We start from the raw sequence: 23,531 nt of genomic DNA on the forward strand, positions 1-23,531 counted from the left end.
TAGGCCTATTGTTAATTAAAAATTTAAAAGTGTAACTTCCAAATTAATTATTATTACATTAAGTATGGGGGTGTTCACTATCTAAGAGCCTATTAAACATGTGCGTCACCCAATGTGTAGCCAAAACATTATTTACACTCCTAAATATACAATCGCGTATTCTGTAATTTTACTCAACACTATTCAATTGTTGTTTGACGTTCATCGTGGAGGTGAAATACATTCGCCAATTTGGTTCAACAAATTACACAAGAAACTCAAATCATGAAAATAAAAGGGTGCGAAATAGTTAAAAATGTAAAATCGTTAAAATTTTGGGCTTTACCGTAAGTATGTGTTTAAAATCTCAATTGTCACATTGTCTCTCCTGTGTGTAGTCTCAAATGTGCTTTTTCGAATTCACACTTTCTTTAAATTTCTTTCCACAATGTTTCTTATGGTACTATCTTTCCAGTGTGTGAAAAATGGTTGTTTAAATGGTCATTTCGTTTAAATTTCTTCCCACAATTTTCACATTCATTAGTGTCTCTCCTATGTGTACTCTAAAGTGATTTTTGAATTTCCCACTTGTTTTCAGTTTCTTTGCACAATGTTTACATTCATATGGTGTGTATTCTTAAATGCATTTTCAAATCCACATTTTGTTTAAATTTCTTCTAAGAATATTCACATTCATAAGGACATGTCTCTCCTGTATGTATTCTCAAATGTCTTTTTAAAAGCCCATTTTGTTTAAATTTCTTCCTATAATGTTCACATTCATAAGGTTTCTCTCGTGTGTACTCTCAAATGCGTTTTCAAAGTCCCACTTTGTTTAAATTTCTTCCCACAATGTTCACATTCATATGGTGTCTCTCCTGTGTGTATTCTCAAGTGCCTCTTCAAACTCCCACTTTGTTTAAATTTGTTCCCACAATGTTCACATTCATAAGGTGTCTCTCCTGTGTGTATTCTTAAATGTCTTTTCAAACCCCCACTTTCATTAAATTTCTTCTCACAATGTTCACATTCATATGGTGTCTCTCCTGTGTGTACTTTCAAATGTCTTTTGAAATTCTCATTTCGTTTAAATTTCTTTTCACAATGTTCACATTCATAAGGTGTCTCTCCTGTGTGTACTTTCAAGTGCCTCTTCAAACTCCCACTCTGTTTGAATTTCTTTCCGCACTTTTCACATTCATATGGTGCCTCCCCTGTGTGTATTCTCAAGTGCATCTTCAAACTCCCATTTTGTTTAAATTTCTTTCCACAATGTTCACATTCATAAGGTTTCTCTCGATCTCCAGTGTGTACTCTCAAGTGATCTTTCAAATGCCCACTTGTCTCTCCTGTGGGTGTTTTCAAATTCTTCCCGCAATGTTCATTTTTGCTTATTGGGTTTTCTTCTATTCCCACTAAATTTGTTTTAAAATCATCTTCCCATAATATTGTCTCGTCGTAGTGTTCACACTCTTCTGTCCAAGTATGTATTCCTAAATGCTCCTTTAAATATATTAACTCAAATTTATCTCCACAATGTTCACATTTGTATTTCATGATGTTGGTTTTCGTTCAATCTTACAATTGTAAAAACGTATAACTGCATTTACAGTATCTTTATTATTTTGTGTGAATAGCTCACAGTTAAACCAACAAACCGATAAAGATATTTCTTCTATAGTATTATGCAGGTAGTAAAACTGCAGCTTTTTGCTGGCTGGTTTTAAGGGCGGTAATCCTCTCGGGTCCGCAAAATGCGATCCACTTCGCGGACGTGCGAGAGCGTTTCTTTGTATGTTTGGGGAGGGGAAAATATAGCGTGCTTAACTCGCCCTGTTATGACGATAATTCGCGGTGTTTTAAAAATAGAGATTTTGGACCTTAGAAAAAAAGGAATATTAGTTTCATTTTACAATTGCACGCCAGTAGCCAGGATTTTTTTACAGGGTCTTTAAAAAAAAGGCACTTCTCACTCCCTAGAGGATATTACCCTCCACCCCACCTGCCTTTTTCATAATATTAAAAACGTATGTGAATTAATAAAAAAGGATCAAGACTTAGAAAACACCAATTGTTGCCCGCCGCGCCTCCACCTTCATCCCCTGCCAAATACAATGCAAACATCGTAAACATAGCCCTGAGTCAGTGGATCACATGCAAAATCTACCTGTCTCTAAACCAAGGCAATTCGATTGCCTTGCTCTAACACCCAGTGACGACATATATCTTAACAAACAAGAGTTTTCTGGCCCATGTCAGAACATCTTGAACGCTAGGTGCGGAAATTGGCCCGTGTACTTTGAAAATATCAGGCCATGTTTGGTAGAAAATAGGCGTACATTTAGATAATGTACACCGCACTATATAGCCAACAACAACAGCTGTAAGAAATTTAGTTCGTTGACTTTTGAACGTTTTTGGACACAGGGTATTTGTTTACAATTTTGGTGAAACTGCAAAGTTCCACTTATTTTAAATAAGATATTTCTTTTCTTATGCAGGTAGATACTGCAGTACAACAATTGTTAGTGCCCAATAATACTTTACGAAAGGGGGAAGTAATTCGGCCCTGGTTTTGATGGAGATAATAGAAAATCGTATAAAGAATTGAACGGCACCGTCTTAAAAGAAGGGTACGAGTGAGTGTAAACTCGAAAAAATAATATTGATGATACTGTATTGTGGCATGTTGCCTCATTAGTTGTTGGATAGGTACTATTAACATCTAGTCAGAGTTACAACGCTGTATAATTTATTATAACTAGACGCGTACCATCTAGGTCATGCCCACAGATGTTTTTCGAATACATAGTAATTTCAGCGTTAAAAAACTGGCGATTTCGAATTTACCGCAGAACAATAATACGTCGTCGTTTACAGAAACGAATAAATAGACACGGTGATTTATAGGCCTATACTCAATTGTACTCAATTAGCAATCTGGGAATTACTTCCGAAAGAAAAAATTGTCACAAAATGAAACCAATTACTTTAGCCAAATTTAAACAAACTTAATTGTGTTTTGCATGTTACATTAGGGTAGGTGCAAAGAGGAACAATTTTTAAATATATTCTGTATCCATTCAGTAACGAAATATTAAATGTGTTCATGTTTTACAAATAATATACCACTAAACACAGTAAAACATTGCGATTTAATACTTGAAACTGTCAACGCCAAAGTCTTGATTGAAATATAGTACAGTATGTAACGGTACACCACTACGACGTTTATATATATTTTTTACTCGGGGTACCCGAGTCTAGGACTTACTCATTTTCTCCTCTTCTTCCATCTGGACACTATTGAGTAAAAAGTGCGATTTTTAAAGTACTACTCCTCCCTTATTCGTTGTAATATTGAGCTGGGATTTGGCATGAATATACTACAGGGACATGTCCTCAAAGCTATAGAGCCATATTTTTACATTTCAAACCGGATGCAGCCATATCATGTCTCAAAGATGGTACCGTATAGCCGTATTTGGTAGAGGTTATTGATGTGTATGTGACGTCACATCCCGTCATTACAGCTTCTTTTGCTGCACCCCGAGTATCGCACATTCGTGCTTTTTTGTTAATTAATTTTTTTAATTAAGAAGCCACAATGTGTGACACACACCACAGCGTTATGTAGTTATATGCGGCTTCTTGGCGTAGTGGTTATCACGTCTGCTTAACACGCAGAAGGTCCCCGGTTCGAGCCCGGGCGAAACCTTTTTTTTTTAACTTTCGAAGATGGTACCGTATAGCCGTATTTGATGTGTATGTGACGTTACATCCGGTCTTATGACGTCATTACAGCTTCTTTTGCTGTACCCCGAGTATCGCACATTCGTGCTTGTTTAATTACAGTATTTATTAATTTAAACGTTGAGAAGCAACTGTCAGTAATAAAGATTATTTTTATAATATACATTATGTGTTTATATGTAAAAAGGTTTGGGAAAAAACATCTCAGTTCGGGGCAAATCATGAATTCCCTTTAATCGTCAATAAATAATTATCTAACTCAACTTTTAATTAAAATTAGTAGGCATAATGATTTTCATTTGTTTCATAGAGCCAATTCATACTTAAGTTGGTTCCTACCACCAAAGTTGTTATGCGTTTAGGGCATGTGCCATTAAGTGGTGGTTTAACTGCAATAATAAAGTTGATCATATTATTGTGTGCCGGTATTTTTTCAAGATGGACATCCATATTTGGGGCAAATAGTTGAACCTAAATTCGCTTTGTCAATAACTAATTATCTAACTCAATATCATTAGTAAATAGGGTTACATCGGGTGGTTAAAATCAGTAACGAAAGTACGAACCAACTTTATATACCATCGAGTAAACATTCTAGAAGTAACGCGCGATTTACCGAATTTTGCCCTTACGTAAATTTATATATAGATCATACAATTCAATGTACATGATTTACAAAATATAACAACTTATTATACAACTTGTTTACAAATATTAAAAATATATTTCTTGGTAATAGTGAGTTGTGTCTCCTGTATTTAGGCCTATTGTCAGGTGCGTTTTCAAATTTCCTCTTTCTTTAAATGTCTTACCACAGTGCTGACATTTTATAATGTGTATATATCTGTGTGTACTTTCAAGTGCGTTTTCAAATCGCTATTCCGTTTAAATTTCTTCCCACAATGTTCACATTCATAAGGTGTCTCTCCTGTGTGTACTCTCAAGTGTTTCTTCAAATTCCCATTTTGTTTAAATTTCTTCCCACAATGTTCACATTCATAAGGTGTCTATCCTGTGTGTACTCTCAAATGCTTTTTCAATATCCCACTTTCTTTAAATTTCTTTCCACAATGTTCACATTGATAAGGTTTCTCTCCTGTGTGTACCTTCAAGTGCATTTTCAAATCGCTATTCCGTTTAAGTTTCTTTCCACAATGATAATGTTTCTCTCCTGTGTGTATTCTCAAGTGCTTCTTCAAATTCCCATTATGTTTAAATTTTTTCCACAATGTTCACATTCATTAGGTGTCTCTCCTGTATGTATTCTCAAATGATCTGACAAATGGCTATTCCGTTTAAATTTCTTCCCACAATGTTCACATTCATATGGTGTCTCTCCAGTGTGTACTCTCAAGTGCTTCTTCAAATTCCCACTCTGTTTAAATTTCTTTCCACAATGTTCACATTCATAAGGTGTCTCTCCTGTGTGTACTCTCAAGTGCATCTTCAAACTCCCATTTTGTTTAAATTTCTTTCCACAATGTTCACATTAATATTGTGTCTCCTCTGTGTGTACTCTCAAATGCACCTTCAAATTCCCTCTTTCTTTAAATTTCTTTCCACAATGTTCACATTCATATGGTGTCTCTCCTGTGTGTACTTTCAAGTGCATCTTCAAATTCCCATTTTGTGTAAATTTCTTTCCACAATGTTCACATTGATAAGGTGTCTCTCCTTTATGTATTCTCAATTGATCTTTCAAATGCCCTCTTGTCTTGTCTCCTGTGGGTGTTTTCAAATTCTTCCCGCAATGTTCATTTTCGTTTGCTGGGTCTTCTTCTTTGTCTATTCTCACTAAATTTGTTTTAAAATCATCTTCAAATAATCTTGTCTCGTTGTAGTTTTCACACTCTTTTGTATGTATTCCTAAATGCACCTTCAAATAAATTAACTCAAATTTATCTCCGCAATGTTCACATTTGTATTCCATGATGTTTTTCGTTCAACCTTGTAAAAACGTATAACTGCACTAACAGTATCTTTATTATTTTGTGTGAAGAGCTCAGTTATATACTGCAGTTTACTGCTGGCTGGTTGTAAAGGCTGTAATCCTCCCGGGTCCGCAAAATGCAATCACTTCGCGGACGTGCGGCATTCCTTTGTATTTTTGGGGAGCGGAAAAATATAGCGTGAGATACCTCTTTATGGCGGCGTTCTAAAAATGGACTTCAAAAAGGAATATTATTTTCTTTTCCCAATTGTGCCCAATAATCCATGCCTCGGTCTTTTTAAAGGAGTCCTTGTATACTCGAAAAAGTAATGTAGGAGATAGATAGGCTGATTGTAATCAATACAAAATACTTTAGTCCGATTGACAACGCAAAGTTGTATTTTTGTTTGAAGGTTAATAAAAAAGACTTTGAATATGTCATTATTCTACTTTCGTAGAAAAAACTGTTTAAACACCAATTTGTGACTTATAAAAAGACAAAATAAACCGTTAAATTCAACCAAAACCCATCAATTCGAGTATTTTTTGCTTTAAATTTCCAGGTACTATAAGTGTCTTCAGCTCAAATTGTTGGTCAAAGTGAATCCACTATTATGTGACATTAAAATTCTTATAAAAAAAGTATAAAACATTATTTTTAGGGGGACAATATATCTTTAATATCAAAAATACATTATTATTATTTAAATTTATTTATTAAAACAAACTTGTAGTGGCAGTAAAAGCTAAATTGTTACAATATTTATAAAATATATAAAATGAATTAAAAGTTAACAAACATATTTTAACATCAAGAATAAAAAAAATTAAAAGCTGGTTTTCATTAGAACGTACAGTCAGCCTATTGCACGCAAGTTGTATAACATGAGTGGAACATCAAAAAGGTAACAAGAACATCATAGACATTCCTAAAAACAAGTCATTAAAAATGTAGACGAGAAAGTAATATGACTCTTATATTGTATGGCACACTAATTATGTCCCATTAATTAAGTAACGGATTTGACTGTCTCAATCCGGGTATTTATTTTTCAGCTGGGTTACATTTTCCTCATATTACACAACCTTTCATGCAGCGGGGTTGGTAAGAGATAATGACATGGTGCCAACGGGTTATTTAATTTACTTGCAAAGTGTCTTTAGTAATACAGTATATTGAAAAGACACTAATTCCCTCAAATAGTTAAATTTGCTGATGACATTCACACAAGTATCACAGGCACAATCCCTAAAAATTATGAGAGCACTTACAGGATTGACAATCACAATTTAATTCATTGGTGCATGGAGTAATTATTACTCCATGATTGGTGTGATAGAAATTGTCTGAACATAAATGGCCATAGATGAAAAATTGTCATAGAATACTAACACCGACATGGTGTATGCGAAAGCCAACCAAAGATTTTTTATATAAAATTAACTGTGTAACTTTTATTAAATATTAGGAGGCAAACATACATTAGGCAGTGGTGCTAAAACCTTTGACCACTGGACTTATCGTAGTTTACCAAGGAATATATGATGTTGAGGATTCTCAACATATCGTCATTCACGTGAAGTTGTGCAACTAATTTCCATGACGTTTACAATTGCGCAACGTGACTCTTATTAAACTGTTAAACCTTAAAGGAATCGGGTATATTCCACTTTACTTCCGGAGAGGACAAACAAGTGAGATGCATTGGATAAGTTAAACAAAGTATCAAAAATATATTTCTAGGTAATAGTGCTGATATGGGTTATTTCATTTATAATGTGTCTCATGTGTACCTTCAAGTGCATTTTCAAATCGCTATTCCGTTTAAATTTCTTTCCACAATGTTCACATTCATAATCATCATCATCATCTCCTGTGTGTAACTAATTTCCATGACGTTTACAATTGCGCAACGTGACTCTTATTAAACTGTTAAACCTTAAAGAAATCGGGTATATTCCACTTTACTTCCGGAGAGAACAAACAAGTGAGATGCATTGGATAAGTTAAACAAAGGTTAAATAAAACCAAGAGTAACTATTACTTAATATCTAAAACATATCCAATGTAAAACTAATTACAATAGTGAAACAGTAACAATTACATCTGCAAAAAGAAAGCATAGGCCTATACATGTTTGTTGATAAAGGTGGTCTTAAGATTTGATTTTAAAAAGAATTTGCAGATTTAAGTTTAGAAGTTGGTTACAAAGAAATTGAACAGCAAGCATAATATGTGAGGTACAACAAATGTATGTACAGGCTGCATTCTAAATGTAAACACAACATTCTAAATCTCACAGTATTCTAATATTTACAAGATTCGAATTCGACATTTTGAATTTATGTTAATAACACACTTCCTGACCCGATTTTGGTAAACTTTGGAAATTATGTTCATTTCAACAAGGAGAATATTAAGAGACTTGTTTTTCTGCAGTTTCTAAATTGTTCGCATAGTATAATGTCATTTAAGCATTTATAACATAATATATGACGTCACAACTACCATATGACGTCATAGGTACGTCATATGGGAATTTAAATATGCTAATTAGAATGTTTAATGTCACATTTATATCTACTTGTAATGCACTTAGGTGGTTTAAATCCAACCGTTAAGGAGATATGGGGCCTTAAAATAGCAAATGGCCATTTTGAATTTATGCTAATTAACCCACTTCCCGATGTCTGATTTTGGTAAACCATATAAAACTATAAAAATTCTGTTGCAATTTGTTCTAGGTTCACCTTATTTTTTACTATTAATCGTCAATAAATAATTATCTAACTCAACTTTTAATTAAAATTAGTAGGCATAATGGTTTCTTAGAGACAATTAATACTTAAATCAAGATGGACATCCATATTTGGGGCAAATAGTTGAACCTAAACTCGTTTTAATTGTCAATAACTAATTATCTAACTCAATTTCATTAGTAAACAGGGCCGGGTTACATCGGGTGGTTAAAATCAGTAACGAAAGTACGAACCAACTTTATATACCATCGAGAAAACATTGTAGAAGGAACGCGCGATTTACCGAATTTTGCCCTTACGTAAATTTATATATAGATTCATACAATTCAATGTACGGTACATGATATACAAAATATAACCACAACAATGTATTATACAACTTGTTTACAAGTATCAAAAATATATTTATAGGTAATAGTGCTGATATGGGCTTATTTCATTTATAATGTGTCTCATGTGTACCTTCAAGTGTATTTTCAAATCGCTATTCCGTTTAAATTTCTTTCCACAATGTTCACATTCACCATCATCATCTCCTGTGTGTACTCTCGAGTGGAGAAGAGGATGGGTGCAAAGAGGAACAATTTTTAAATATATTCTTTATCCATTCAGTAACGAAATATTAATTGTGTTCATGTTTTACAAGCAATATACCACTAAATACAGTAAAACATTGCGATTTTAAATACTTTATTGAAACTGTCACCGTCATAGTCGATTGAAATATAGTACAGTACATGTAACGATACACCACTACGACGTTTTATTTACATTTTTTGTACAATATTAATTAACACAAACATTGAGAAGCAACTGTCGGTAATAAAGTTTATTTGTAAACTTTTATATACATTATGTGTTTATATGTAAAAAAGTTTGTGAAAAAACACCTCTATTCGGGGCAAATTCCCCTTAATCGTCAATAAATAATTATCTAACAAATGGTTTTCAATTGTTTCTTAGAGCCAATTCATACTTAAGTTGGTTTCTGGCCTGTGTGTACTTTCAAGTGCGTTTTCAAATGGCTATTCCGTTTGAATTTCTTTTCACAATGTTCACATTCATATGGTGTCTCTCCTGTGTGTACTCTCAAGTGCATCTTCAAACTCCCACTTTGGTTAAATTTCTTTCCACAATATTCACATTCATAAGGTGTCTCTCCTGTGTGTACTCTCAAGTGGGTTCTCAAACCGCTATTCCGTTTAAATTTCTTTCCACAATGTTTACATTCATATGGTGTCTCTCCTGTGTGTACTCTCAAGTGCATCTTCAAACTCCCACTTTGGTTAAATTTCTTTCCACAATGTTCACATTCATATGGTGTCTCTCCTGTGTGTAATCTCAAGTGCGTTTTCAAATTGCTATTCCGTTTAAATTTCTTTCCACAATGTTCACATTCATATGGTGCCTCTCCTGTGTGTATTCTCAAATGCATCTTCAAATTCCCAATTTCTTTAAATTTCTTCCCACAATGTTCACATTCATAAGGTGTCTCTCCTGTGTGTACTCTTAAGTGCGTTTTCAAATGGCTATTCCGTTTAAATTTCTTTCCACAATGTTCACATTCATATGGTGTCTCTCCTGTGTGTAATCTCAAATGCACCTTCAAATTCCAAATTTCTTTAAATTTCTTTCCACAATGTTCACATTCATATGGTGTCTCTCCTGTGTGTACTCTCAAGTGCGTTTTCAAATGGCTATTCCGTTTAAATTTCTTTCCACAATGTTCACATTCATAAGGTGTCTCTCCTTTATGTATTCTCAATTGATCTTTCAAATGCCCACTTGTCTCTCCTGTGGGTGTTTTCAAATTCTTCCCGCAATGTTCATTTTCGTTTGTTGGGTCTTCTTCTTTGTCTATTCTCACTAAATTTGTTTTAATTGTCTCGTTGTAGTTTTCACACTCTTCTGTATGTATTCCTAAATGCACCTTCAAATAAATTAACTCAAATTTATCTCCACAATGTTCACATTTGTATTCCATGATGTTTTTCGTTCAACCTTGTGAAAACGTATAACTGCATTAACAGTATCTTTATTATTTTGTGTGAATAGCTCACAGTTATATACTGCAGTTTTACTGCTGGCTGGTTGTGGAGGCTGTAATCCTCCCGAGTCCGCAAAATGCAATCCAAATCACGGACGTGCGCGAGCGGCATTCCTTTGTATTTTTGGGGAGCGGAAAAATATAGCGTGAGATACCTCTTTATGGCGGCGTTCTAAAAATGGACTTCAAAAAGGAATATTATTTTCTTTTCCCAATTGTGCCCAATAATCCATGCCTCGGTCTTTTTAAAGGAATCCTTGTATACTCGAAAAAGTAATGTAGGGGATAGATAGGCTGACTGCTAACATACAGTACTTCCTTGGTTGTTTGATAGGTACAATAAAAAAAATACTCTAGTCCGATTGGCAACGCAAAGTTGTATTTTTGTTTGAAGGTTAATAAAAAAGACTTTGAATAGGTCATTATTCTACTTTCGTAGAAAAAAAAAACTGTTAAAAATCAATTTGTGGACTATAAAAAGACAAAATAAACCGTTAAATTCACCCAAAAACACAAATATGAGTATTTTTTGCTATAAGTTTTTTCAGCTCAAATTGTTGGTCAAAGTGAATCCACTATTATGTGACAGTAAAATGGCCTATTATATAAAAAAAAGTATAAAACATTATTTTTCAGTATATCTTTAATATCAAAAATAAAAAAATTATTATTGAAGGTTTATTTATTAAAACAAACAGGTAGTGGCAGCAAAAGCTAAATTGTTACAATATTTATAAAATATATAAAATGAATTAAAATATTAAAAGTTATAACAAACATCAAAAAAGAATAACAAAAATTAAAAGCTGGTTTTCATTAGAACGTCACCCTATTGCACGAAAATTGTTTAACATGAATGGAACATCAAAAAGGTAACAAGAACATCATATACATTGTATTCCTAAAAAAAGTGATTAAAAAGGTAGACGAGAAAGTACTGACTCTTATATTGTATTGCACACTAATTATGTCCCATTAAGTAAGGGATATGACTGTCTCTCAATTTGTTGATTCTGTATTTATTTTTCAGCTGGGTTACATTTTTCTCATATTACACAACCTTTCATGCGGCGGGGTAGGTAAGAGATAACGGCATGGGCCAACGGGTTATTTAATTGACTTGTTAAGCCATGGCATTTTTTCTTGGTAATATATTGAAACACACTAATTCTCCACCCGCCCGCCCCAATGTTGGGTCTTATCTCAAATAGTTAAATTTGCTGATGACAGTCACACAAGTATCACAGGCACAATCTCAAAAAGTTATGAGAGCACTTTCAGGATTGACGATCACAATTTAATTAATTGGTGCATGGAGTAATTATTACTCCATGATTGGTTGATAGAAATTGTCTAAACATAAATGAATAGATGAAAAATTGTCATAGAATACTACACCAACGACTGTACTTTTTAAAAATAAAATTAAATGTGTAACTTTTATTAATTAGGAGGCAAACAATGTGCATACATTAGCCAGTGGTGTTAAAACCACTGGACTTATCGTAGTTTACCAAGCAATATATGATGCTGAGGATACTCAACATATCGTCATTCACGTGAAGTTGTGCAACTAATTTCCATGACGTTTACAATTGCGCAACATGACTCTTATTAAACTGTTAAACCTTAAAGGAATCGGGTATATTCCACTTTACTTCCGGAGAGGACAAAACAAGTGAGACGCATTGGATTGAAACTATTAACAACATTTTCATTTAATATCAAATTATAAAATAATGTACATAGGCAACTTACTAGCATATTCTATTTAAAGATTAAATAAAAGTTAAATAAAAGCAAGAGTAACTATTACTTAATGTCTATAACATATCCGATGCAAAACTAGTGAAAACAAGAACAATTACTTGCAAAAAGAAAGCATATACATGTTTGTTTGATAAAGGTGTACAGTATTCTAAATCTCTTCTGTGTGTACTCTCAAGTGCGTTTTCAAATTCCCGCTCTGTTTAAATTTCTTTCCACAATGTTCACATTCATAAGGTGTCTCTCCTGTGTGTATTCTCAAATGCATCTTCAAATTCCAATTTTTTTTACATTTCTTGCCACAATGTTCACATTGATATGGTGTCTCTCCTGTGTGTACTCTCAAGTGCGTTTTCAAATGGCTATTCCGTTTAAATTTCTTTCCACAATGTTCACATTCATAAGGTGTCTCTCCTGTGTGTACTCTCAAGTGCGTTATGAAATGCCCACTCTGTTTAAATTTCTTTCCACAATGTTCACATTCATAAGGTGTCTCTCCTGTGTGTACTCTCAAGTGCGTTTTCAAATTACACTTTTGTTTAAATTTCTTTCCACAATGTTCACATTCATATAGTGTCTCTCCTGTGTGTACTCTCAAGTGCGTTATGAAATGCCCACTCTGTTTAAATTTCTTTCCACAATGTTCACATTCATAAGGTGTCTCTCCTGTGTGTACTCTCAAGTGCGTTTTCAAATGGCTATTCCGTTTAAATTTCTTTCCACAATGTTCACATTCATAAGGTTTCTCTCCTGTGTGTATTCTCAAATGCCCTCTTGTCTTGTCTCCTGTGGGTGTTTTCAAATTCTTCCCGCAATGTTCATTTTCGTTTGTTGGGTCTTCTTCTTTGTCTATTCTCACTAAATTTGTTTTAAAATCATCTTCACATAATCTTGTCTCGTTGTAGTTTTCACACTCTTCTGTATGTATTCCTAAATGCACCTTCAAATAAATTAACTCAAATTTATCTCCACAATGTTCACATTTGTATTCCATGATGTTTTTCGTTCAACCTTGTGAAAACGTATAACTGCATTAACAGTATCTTTATTATTTTGTGTGAATAGCTCACAGTTATATATAGGCCTACAGCAGTTTACTGCTGGCTGGTTGTAAAGGCGGTAATCCTCCTGGGTCCGCAAACTGCAATCACTTCGCGGACGTGCGGCATTCCCTTGTATTTTTGGGGAGCGAAAAATTAGCGTGACTACCTCTTTATGATGGATAATTCGCGGCGTTCTAAAAATGAACCTCAAAAGGAATATTATTTTCATTTCCCAATTGTGCACAATAGGCCTAATCCATGCCTCGGTCTTTTTTAAGGAGTCCTTGTATACTCGAAAAAGTAATGTATGAGATAGGCTGATTGTAATCAATAAAAAAATACTCTAGTCCGATTGACAACGCAAAGTTGTCTTTTTGTTTGAAGGTTAATAAAAAAGACTTTGAATATGTCATTATTCTACTTTCGTAGAAAAAACTGTTAAAAATCAATTTGTGACTTATAAAAAGACAAAATAAACCGTTAAATTCAACCAAAACCCATCAATTTGAGTATTTTTTGCTTTATATTACAGCTTTTCCAGGTACTATAATGTTTTCAGCTTAAATTGTTGAGTGAAGTGAATCCACTATTATTTGACATTAAAATTATTATAAAAAAAGTATAAAACATTATTTTTCAGGGGGGACAATATATCTTTAATATCAAAAATAAATAATTATTATTTAAAGTTTATTTATTAAAACAAACTAGTAGTGGCAGTAAAAGCTAAATTGTTACAATATTTATAAAATGAATTAAAAGTTATAACAAACATCAAAAACATACATAAACATCAAGAATAACAAAAATTAAAAGCTGGTTTTCACTATTAAAACGTACAGTCACCCTATTGCACGCAAGTTGTATAACATGAATGGAGCATCAAAAAGGTAACATTTTCATTTAATATCAAATTATAAAACAATGTACAGTAGTTTCAACATCAGCTGACATGTATATAGGCAACTTACAAGCATATGCTATTTAAAGATTAAATAAAAGTTAAATAAAACCAAGAGTAACTATTACTTAATATCTATAACATATCCGATGTAAACCTAATTACAATAGTGAAACAAGAACAATTACTTCTGCAAAAAGAAAGCATATACATGTTTGTTTGATAATAAAGGTGGTCTTAAGATTTGATTTTAAAAAGAATTTGCAGATTTAAGTTTAGAAGTTGGTTACAAAGAAATTGAACAGCAAGCATAATATGTGAGGTACAACTAATGGTATGTACAGGCTGTATTCTAAATGTATGTACACAGTTTTAATGAATGTACATTATTAAAAATGAATATACAGTATTTCTAGTGCAAGTAATGTACAGAATTCAAAAAATGTATGTATAGTACGGTATTCTAAATGTATTTACAGTACAGTATTCTAAATCTCTTTAAATTCCTTCCCACAATGTTCACAATGCTTACATGGGGCTTACATTTTCATAAGGTCTCTCCTGTGTGTATTCTCAAATGATTTTCAAATTGTTATTCGGTTAAATTTCTTTCCACAATGTTCACATTCACAAGGTGTCTCTCCTGTGTGTATACTCAAATGATCTTTCAAATTCCCACAGGTTTTGTTTTAAATTTCTTTTCACAATGTTCACATTCATAAGGTGTCTCTCTTGTGTTTACTTTCAAGTGCGTTTTCAAATGCACACTCTGTTTAAATTTCTTTCCACAATGTTTACATTCATATGGTGTCTCTCGTGTGTACTTTCAAATGCGTTTTTAAACTCCCACTTCGGTTGAATTTTTTCTCACGATGTTTACGGTGTCTCTCCTGTGTGTATTCTCAAATGCATCTTCAAATTCCCATTTTGTTTAAATTTCTTTCCACAATGTTCACATTCATAATGTGTCTCTCCTGTATGTATTCTCAAATGCATCTTCAAACTCCCACTTTCTTTAAATTTCTTCCCACAATGTTCACATTCATATGATGTCTCTCCTGTATGTATTCTCAAATGCATCTTCAAATTCCCTCTTTCTTTAAATTTCTTCCCACAATGTTCACATTCGTAAGGTGTCTGTCCTGTGTGTATTCCCAAATGTCTCTTCAAATTCCCATTTTATTTAAATTTCTTTCCACAATGTTCACATTCATATGATGTCTCTCCTGTGTGTATTCTCAAATGTGTCTTCAAACTTCCACTTTCTTTAAATTTCTTCCCACAATGTTCACATTCATAAGGTGTCTCTCCTGTGTGTATTCTCAAGTGCGTCTTCAAACTCCCAATTTTTTTTAATTTCTTCCCACAACGTTCACATTCATATGGTGTCCCTCCTGTGTGTACTTTCAAGTGTCTTTTTAATTTCCCATTTTGTTTAAATTTCTTCCCACAATGTTCACATTCATAAGGTGTTTCTCCCGTATGTATTCTCAAATGTGTTTCCAAATGCCCACTTGTTTTAAATTTCTGCCACAATGTTCACATTCATATGGTGTCTCTCCTGTGTGTATTCTCAAATGGTTGTTCAAATATTCAGTTTGTTTAAATTTCTTCCCATAATGTTCATTCATATGGTGTTTCTCCTGTATGTATTATCAACTGTGTTTTCTTTCCACAATGTTTACATTCATATGGTGTCTCTCGTGTGTACTTTCAAATGCGTTTTTAAACTCCCACTTCGGTTGAATTTTTTCTCACGATGTTTACATTGATACGGTGTCTCTCCTGTGTGTATTCTCAAATGCATCTTCAAATTCCCATTTTGTTTAAATTTCTTTCCACAATGTTCACATTCATAATGTGTCTCTCCTGTATGTATTCTCAAATGCATCTTCAAACTCCCACTTTCTTTAAATTTCTTCCCACAATGTTCACATTCATATGATGTCTCTCCTGTATGTATTCTCAAATGCATCTTCAAATTCCCTCTTTCTTTAAATTTCTTCCCACAATGTTCACATTCGTAAGGTGTCTGTCCTGTGTGTATTCCCAAATGTCTCTTCAAATTCCCATTTTATTTAAATTTCTTTCCACAATGTTCACATTCATATGATGTCTCTCCTGTGTGTATTCTCAAATGTGTCTTCAAACTTCCACTTTCTTTAAATTTCTTCCCACAATGTTCACATTCATAAGGTGTCTCTCCTGTGTGTATTCTCAAGTGCGTCTTCAAACTCCCAATTTTTTTAAATTTCTTCCCACAACGTTCACATTCATATGGTGTCCCTCCTGTGTGTACTTTCAAGTGTCTTTTTAATTTCCCATTTTGTTTAAATTTCTTCCCACAATGTTCACATTCATAAGGTGTTTCTCCCGTATGTATTCTCAAATGTGTTTCCAAATGCCCACTTGTTTTAAATTTCTGCCACAATGTTCACATTCATATGGTGTCTCTCCTGTGTGTATTCTCAAATGGTTGTTCAAATATTCAGTTTGTTTAAATTTCTTCCCATAATGTTCATTCATATGGTGTTTCTCCTGTATGTATTATCAAATGTGTTTTCAAAATGCTATTTAGTTTAAATCTCTTCCCACAATGTTTACATTTATATTGTGTCTCTTCTGTGTGTGTTTTCAAATTCTTCCCACAATGTTCAGTTTCGTTTCTTGGGTCTTTTTTGTCTACTCCCACTAAATGTGTTTTAAAATCATCCTCGTATAACATAGTATCTTGATAGTATTCACATTTTAACTCGTCTCTCCAGTTATGTATTCCTAAATGTACCTTCAAATCACTGAACTCAAATTTATCTCCACAATGTTCACATTTATATTTCATGATTCTGGTTTTTTTCGTTCATTCTTACAAAACTGTAAAAGAAATAAACTAAATAGATTAATAAATTAAATAGCATTAATTAATACTGTAGTAGTAAACGTGAAAAGAAGCCCAAGAACTTCTATGGGGGTTCTTTGGTGGGCTTCTTTTTGAGGTTACTTTTGCAAATTAAAAAAAACAACACGAATTCTGATTGCATCCAAATAAGAAAACGATATTAACCATTGTAGTCGTATTGGGAATATTTAGGTAAAGACAATATGAATTTGCTTTTCTAACTGATCGGCTAGTTAGAAAAATTAGAGATAACCTTTCTTACGATGTCTATTTTGATAATAATGGAGAATTCCTCAATGATTTTGCTATTGATTTTGATATTGGTAAATATGCTGTATCTCTTGCAAAGAATAACAAAGTCCCTGGTTTGGACAATATTACAAATGAATTACTTAAAAATGGAGGAATATATATTATTAAAATTTTAACAAAATTATTGAATTGGAAGAAATTCCGAAGGACTGGAATAGTTCCATTATTCATAAGAAAGGTAGCCGTAGAATTTTGGACAACTATAGAGGAATCGTTAACCTCCTCATGTGTTTCTAAGATCTTTAATATAATTGTACCATTTAACATTTCAAACTATTTTGAAAATAATGATACTTTTTCCCGAGTTCCAGGGAGGCTTTTGGGCAACATATAGATGTGAAGACCATATTTTTACTCTTAAGAGTATTATTGCTTGCAGACTTAATAAAAATAAACACACCTATATGGCCTTCCTGGACTTCCGTAAAGCATTCGACAGTGTCTGGCGAAACGGCTTACTTAAAGCCGTTTGGTCATCAGGTAGGCCTATTAGGGGTAAAATATGGTGATTGATGGATAAACTTTATGAAGATGTTAAAGGTTCTGTAAGATTTGGAGATAGACACAGAATTCTTCAATATTAAACAGGGTGTAAAGCAAGGCTTTGTACTTTCTCCAATCCTATTTAACATTTTCATAAATAAAAGAAAATGCTAGTATCAAACAATGCTGGTATCAAAATAAATAACACTTTGATAGGTGGGTTATTCTGGGCATCAGTTGCCAATAACAAACATGAATTGTCAAAAATGCTTGATCTTGCAGCATTATTTGCTAAAAAATGGAAGTTAAATTTTAACTTTGATAAATCCAATGTTCTGGTTTTTCGGGAAAGAATTGAAAGTCATAAGCAATGGAAGCTAGGGAATAGATTTATTGTTGAAGCAGAAACTTACAAAATACTTTGGTGTCCATATTTCTAGGAAACTGAATGAAAATGTACAGTTCCAAAATGTAATTACAAAATGCAATAGGTTTATAGCTTATATCAAATTGTTACAGGGTATTTTTTGGAGATATATTATGGAAGACAATCGGTCTACCTGCAATTAATTACGAATCAGCTGTTTGGTGTTCGTTAAATAAAGTTGATATTAGAAAAATTACAATACAATTGCAAATGGCTATATATATTCTTAAGGCGTCTTGAAACACGCTGCATGCAACATTATATGGTGAACTGGGTTGGTTTCCAATAAATGTCGCACACAATAGCGTATAAAATATTTTAATCGAATTGTACACATGGCTCTGCTTCAACTGTAATTTAACTTTAATTGTAATCAGAATGATTTTCGTTTTAAATGTTCAACATGCTTACACACTACTTTTTCTAAATGTTGATTAGATAATTTGAGAGATATGTAACACGATGGATAACCCCACCGTAGATCTGACCAACTTTATGTTGTCGAAGATTAAAGAATGTGCTTGTATTGATTGAAGGAGTGATCTTGCATTAAAATGTTCTCTTTTGGACTATCAAATTATTAAAGAAACCTCCTGCGATCTAATACGTTACCATTTAACAGACTACTGGTCAGATAAAAGCAATAATGACGGTCTATGTACCCTATGTAACTCTAAATCCACTATTGATCTTAGGCATTTCCTTTTTTCATGTCCTGCGCTCCAGAATATTAGACTGGAGGAATTGGAAATACTCAAGCAAAATCTATCAAATGCAATTGATGTTTGGAACCAATTTAATAATGGAACAATAGAACAATAAATATATGTTCTTGGTTTACCTGTACTTGATCTTCCTACAAATATTGAAGTTGCAGTCGATAGATTTTGTTAAGGTTTCACCAAACGGGCAAGGAAAAAGAGAAGGGAAATCAACAATGAAAATGATTAGTTCTTTGCTTTTTAAACTTTTTTTAATGTTATCATTATTAGTCGCATGCAAACGCAACTCTACAGCTCACTATGTCGGTTGGTTGGTTGGTCGGTTGGTTGGTAAACACTAATTCAAATTTGAGCATACAACTGCAGCCATGTATATGGCCTTGTTTTTTATATCTTGAACATATTTTATTTTAAGTTTCCTTGTAAATAGGCATATTTTTAAATTTTTTCTCTAACTTTTACTTTACTTTGGACACACCTTCATTCAAGAAGTGTGCCACTGTTTCAAAAGTATTACTTTTGCTAATGTTTTTTTTTGTATCTTGTGCATAATTTAGTTTATTCCTTGTACTGTAAATAGGCCTATTGTTAATTAAAAATTTAAAAGTGTAACTTCCAAATTAATTATTATTACATTAAGTATGGGGGTGTTCACTATCTAAGAGCCTATTAAACATGTGCGTCACCCAATGTGTAGCCAAAACATTATTTACACTCCTAAATATACAATCGCGTATTCTGTAATTTTACTCAACACTATTTAATTGTTGTTTGACGTTCATCGCGGAGGTGAAATACATTCGCCAATTTGGTTCAACAAATTACACAAGAAACTCAAATCATGAAAATAAAAGGGTGCGAAATAGTTAAAAATGTAAAATCGTTAAAATTTTGGGCTTTACCGTAAGTATGTGTTTAAAATCTCAATTGTCACATTGTCTCTCCTGTGTGTAGTCTCAAATGTGCTTTTTCGAATTCACACTTTCTTTAAATTTCTTTCCACAATGTTTCTTATGGTACTGTCTTTCCAGTGTGTGAAAAATGGTTGTTTAAATGGTCATTTCGTTTAAATTTCTTCCCACAATTTTCACATTCATTAGTGTCTCTCCTGTGTGTACTCTAAAGTGATTTTTGAATTTCCCACTTGTTTTCAGTTTCTTCGCACAATGTTTACATTCATATGGTGTGTATTCTTAAATGCATTTTCAAATCCACATTTTGTTTAAATTTCTTCTAAGAATATTCACATTCATAAGGACATGTCTCTCCTGTATGTATTCTCAAATGTCTTTTTAAAAGCCCATTTTGTTTAAATTTCTTCCTATAATGTTCACATTCATAAGGTTTCTCTCGTGTGTACTCTCAAATGCGTTTTCAAAGTCCCACTTTGTTTAAATTTCTTCCCACAATGTTCACATTCATATGGTGTCTCTCCTGTGTGTATTCTCAAGTGCCTCTTCAAACTCCCACTTTGTTTAAATTTGTTCCCACAATGTTCACATTCATAAGGTGTCTCTCCTGTGTGTATTCTTAAATGTCTTTTCAAACCCCCACTTTCATTAAATTTCTTCTCACAATGTTCACATTCATATGGTGTCTCTCCTGTGTGTATTCTCAAGTGATTTTTCAATTTCCCACTTTCTCTAAATTTCTTTCCACAATGTTCACATTCATAAGGTGTCTCTCCTGTGTGTAGTCTCAAGTGCATTTTTAAACTCCCACTTTGGTTAAATTTTTTCCCACAATGTTCGCATTCAAAAGGTGTCTCTCCTGTGTGTATTCTCAAATGTCTTTTAAAATCCTCATTTCGTTTAAATTTCTTCCCACAATGTTCACATTCATAAGGTGTCTCTCCTGTGTGTACTCTCAAGTGCGTTTCCAAACTCCGACTTTCTTTAAATTTCTTTCCACAATGTCCACATTCATATGGTGTCTCTCCTGTATGTATTCTCAAATTGCTATTTAGTTTAAATTTCTTCCCACAATGTTCATATTCATATGGTTTCTCTCCTTTGTGTATTCTCAAATGTCTTTTTAAATGCCCGTTTTGTTTAAATTTCTTCCCACAATGTTCACATTCAAATGGTGTCTCTCCTGTGTGTACTCTCAAGTGCATTTTTAAACTCCCACTTTGGTTAAATTTCTTGTCACAATGTTCACATTCATATGGTGTCTCTCCCGTATGTATTCTCAAATGTCTTTTGAAATTCTCATTTCGTTTAAATTTCTTTCCACAATGTTCACATTCATATAGTATCTCTTCTGTGTGTACTCTCAAGTGTATTTCCAAATTCCCACTTGTTTTAAATTTCTTCTCACAATGTCCACATTCATATGGTGTCTCTCCTGTCTGTATTCTCAAATTTTTGTCACAATGTCCAGTTTCGTTTCTTGGGTCTTCTTTGTCTACAATCACTAATTGTGTTTTAAAATCATCCTTGTATAACATAGTATCTTGATAGTGTTCACATTTTAACTCATCTCTCCGGTTATGTATTCCTAAATGTACCTTCAAATCACTGAACTCAAATTTTTCTCCACAATGTTCACATTTATATTTCATGATGTTGGTTTTTTTGTTCAATCCTTCAAAACTGTAAAGCAATAAAAACTAACATTTCACTAGATTGAAATTTCACCTATAATTTAATATTGCAGTAGTAACCTTGAAAAGAAGCCCATGTTCTTCTTCTTTTAGGGCTCTTGGATGGGCTTCTTTTCAAGGTTAATTTTGCAAATTAAACAAGGTTAGAGGAGGGGGGTGCTTAATTCTTTTCAAAAAGTATTATTCCTGCTGCCATCCAATCTCATTCCTATTCATTGTCACACAACAAAATACCGTATGGTGTGTGCGAGTTAGAAACACATAGGCAACGCCAGTCAAAATGGCAATAAGAAGCAAATACCCACGGACATAATAGTACAGGCAATACCTCAAGGTAAATGCATTTGTCTGGTACAGCCTCAGCGAGGTGCTGCAGCAAACTCCCTTTGTACATTAGCAGTAATTTTTCCTCTTTTTTAAATAAATTTACCGTAAAACCTTGACAAAGAAGTCTCCCGGGATTTAATTTTGGGCTTCTTTTCAAGATAGACTATTTAAATATCAAAGTAACAACATGATTTAATGCATAACAACTTGTGATAGAGATATAATGTATAATCAAGTTATAAATGATAAGAGACAGTGGGGTCCCGACTTAATTGTTCATGTACAACTTGGGCCGGTAAAGCCTATCTCGAAGTCCACCTAAGAGCACTAAAAAAGAATCCCATTGACTTCTTTACAAGGTTTTACGGTATATGGTACAATATGGTATAAATGCTGTTCAAGATCATGTGTATATTATGTTTAAGTTTGTCAAACTGGGTACAACATAATATGTCTATCAAGAATCTCAATGTGAATTTTGGTATATAATTATGAACAACTGACTTGCCTTTTTATTTCAAAACCTATAAAAAAAAACCTGTGCTAAATTACGATAGATTCAGGACGACCCAATTAATCCCTCCACAGAAGAAATTATTTTACATTGGCTTTAGCTCTGGATGTCATATTTGAAAGAAGTAAGGAGAAATCGAATCTTTGTGAACAAGTTTTAAAGGGTTCCCACCAAAATTAATTTTCCTCGAAGTAGTCCAAAATCATATTGACATATATAGAACAATTGTTAGTCCTTTTGCAAATCTCTACCGATAGTCATAAAAAAGAAAAGATGAAGAAGCTTTTTAACATCTAAAATCTCTTTATTAATTTATGATTTTAGTTACTGCAATATAAATTATGTCACAGTGGTAGTAGAATAATTAATCAAACTATACATTTGTCATAGATGTTGGAGTAACATGATTGTAAATTTTGGAACCTGTGTCGAACTAAACAGCTCTGAATTGATCAACAATAAAGCCTGTTTAGCCCATGCCTAAATCCACGCCTGCTGGTGTTTCCTACATTAGTAGTTAAAAACATGCTTTTTCAAATTCCCACTTTTTTTTTCTTCCCACAATTCATAATTCATATTCTCCTGTGTGTTTTCAAATAGCCATTTTGTTTCAATTTCTTTCCACAATGTTCACACTCATGTCTTTCCTGTTTGCACTCTCAAGTGCGTTTTCAAAATCCCACTTTCTTTAAATTTCTTCCCACAATGTTCACATTCATAAGGTGTCTCTCCTGTGTGTATTCTCAAGTGCTTTTTCAAACACCCATTTTTTTTAAATTTCTTTCCACAATGTTTCTTATGGTACTGTCTTTCCAGTGTGTGAAAAATGGTTGTTTAAATGGTCATTTCGTTTAAATTTCTTCCCACAATTTTCACATTCATTAGTGTCTCTCCTGTGTGTACTCTAAAGTGATTTTTGAATTTCCCACTTGTTTTCAGTTTCTTCGCACAATGTTTACATTCATATGGTGTGTATTCTTAAATGCATTTTCAAATCCACATTTTGTTTAAATTTCTTCTAAGAATATTCACATTCATAAGGACATGTCTCTCCTGTATGTATTC

General features: G+C 33.1%; 2 protein-coding genes, 1 non-coding gene and 1 pseudogene across 4 annotated transcripts in view; 1 reads left to right on the forward strand and 3 right to left on the reverse strand.

Moving 5' to 3' along the window:
• The window catches only part of LOC144843294 (uncharacterized), a 26,678-nt gene continuing 3,147 nt past the window's right edge, over positions 1–23,531 (reverse strand). The window contains 3 exon segments of the mRNA XM_078700088.1: positions 1–1,482; positions 4,572–4,838; positions 4,988–5,399. Of these exon segments, the coding sequence (XP_078556214.1) occupies positions 760–1,482; positions 4,572–4,838; positions 4,988–5,344 (1,347 nt within the window). The 5' untranslated portion in view covers positions 5,345–5,399 and the 3' untranslated portion in view covers positions 1–759.
• On the forward strand, positions 3,625–3,697 carry Trnav-aac (transfer RNA valine (anticodon AAC)). The gene has a single exon. It is a non-coding gene; the product is annotated as a tRNA-Val (tRNA).
• LOC144843295 (uncharacterized) lies at positions 9,399–17,019 on the reverse strand. The gene is given in 8 exon segments (XM_078700089.1): positions 9,399–10,352; positions 12,228–12,236; positions 12,391–13,176; positions 14,346–14,370; positions 15,061–15,350; positions 15,695–15,823; positions 15,877–16,602; positions 16,966–17,019. Coding segments are annotated over 8 exon segments (2,973 nt in total).
• The window catches only part of LOC144843296 (uncharacterized), a 12,107-nt pseudogene continuing 8,153 nt past the window's right edge, over positions 19,578–23,531 (reverse strand). The window contains exon 4 of the transcript XR_013612254.1: positions 19,578–21,631. The product of XR_013612254.1 is annotated as an uncharacterized LOC144843296 (transcript). The remainder of the gene's footprint in view (positions 21,632–23,531) is intronic.

The sequence above is a fragment of the Antedon bifida genome, chromosome 5 (assembly GCF_963402885.1).
Source record: "Antedon bifida chromosome 5, ecAntBifi1.1, whole genome shotgun sequence".
NCBI classification, from domain to species: domain Eukaryota; kingdom Metazoa; phylum Echinodermata; class Crinoidea; order Comatulida; family Antedonidae; genus Antedon; species Antedon bifida.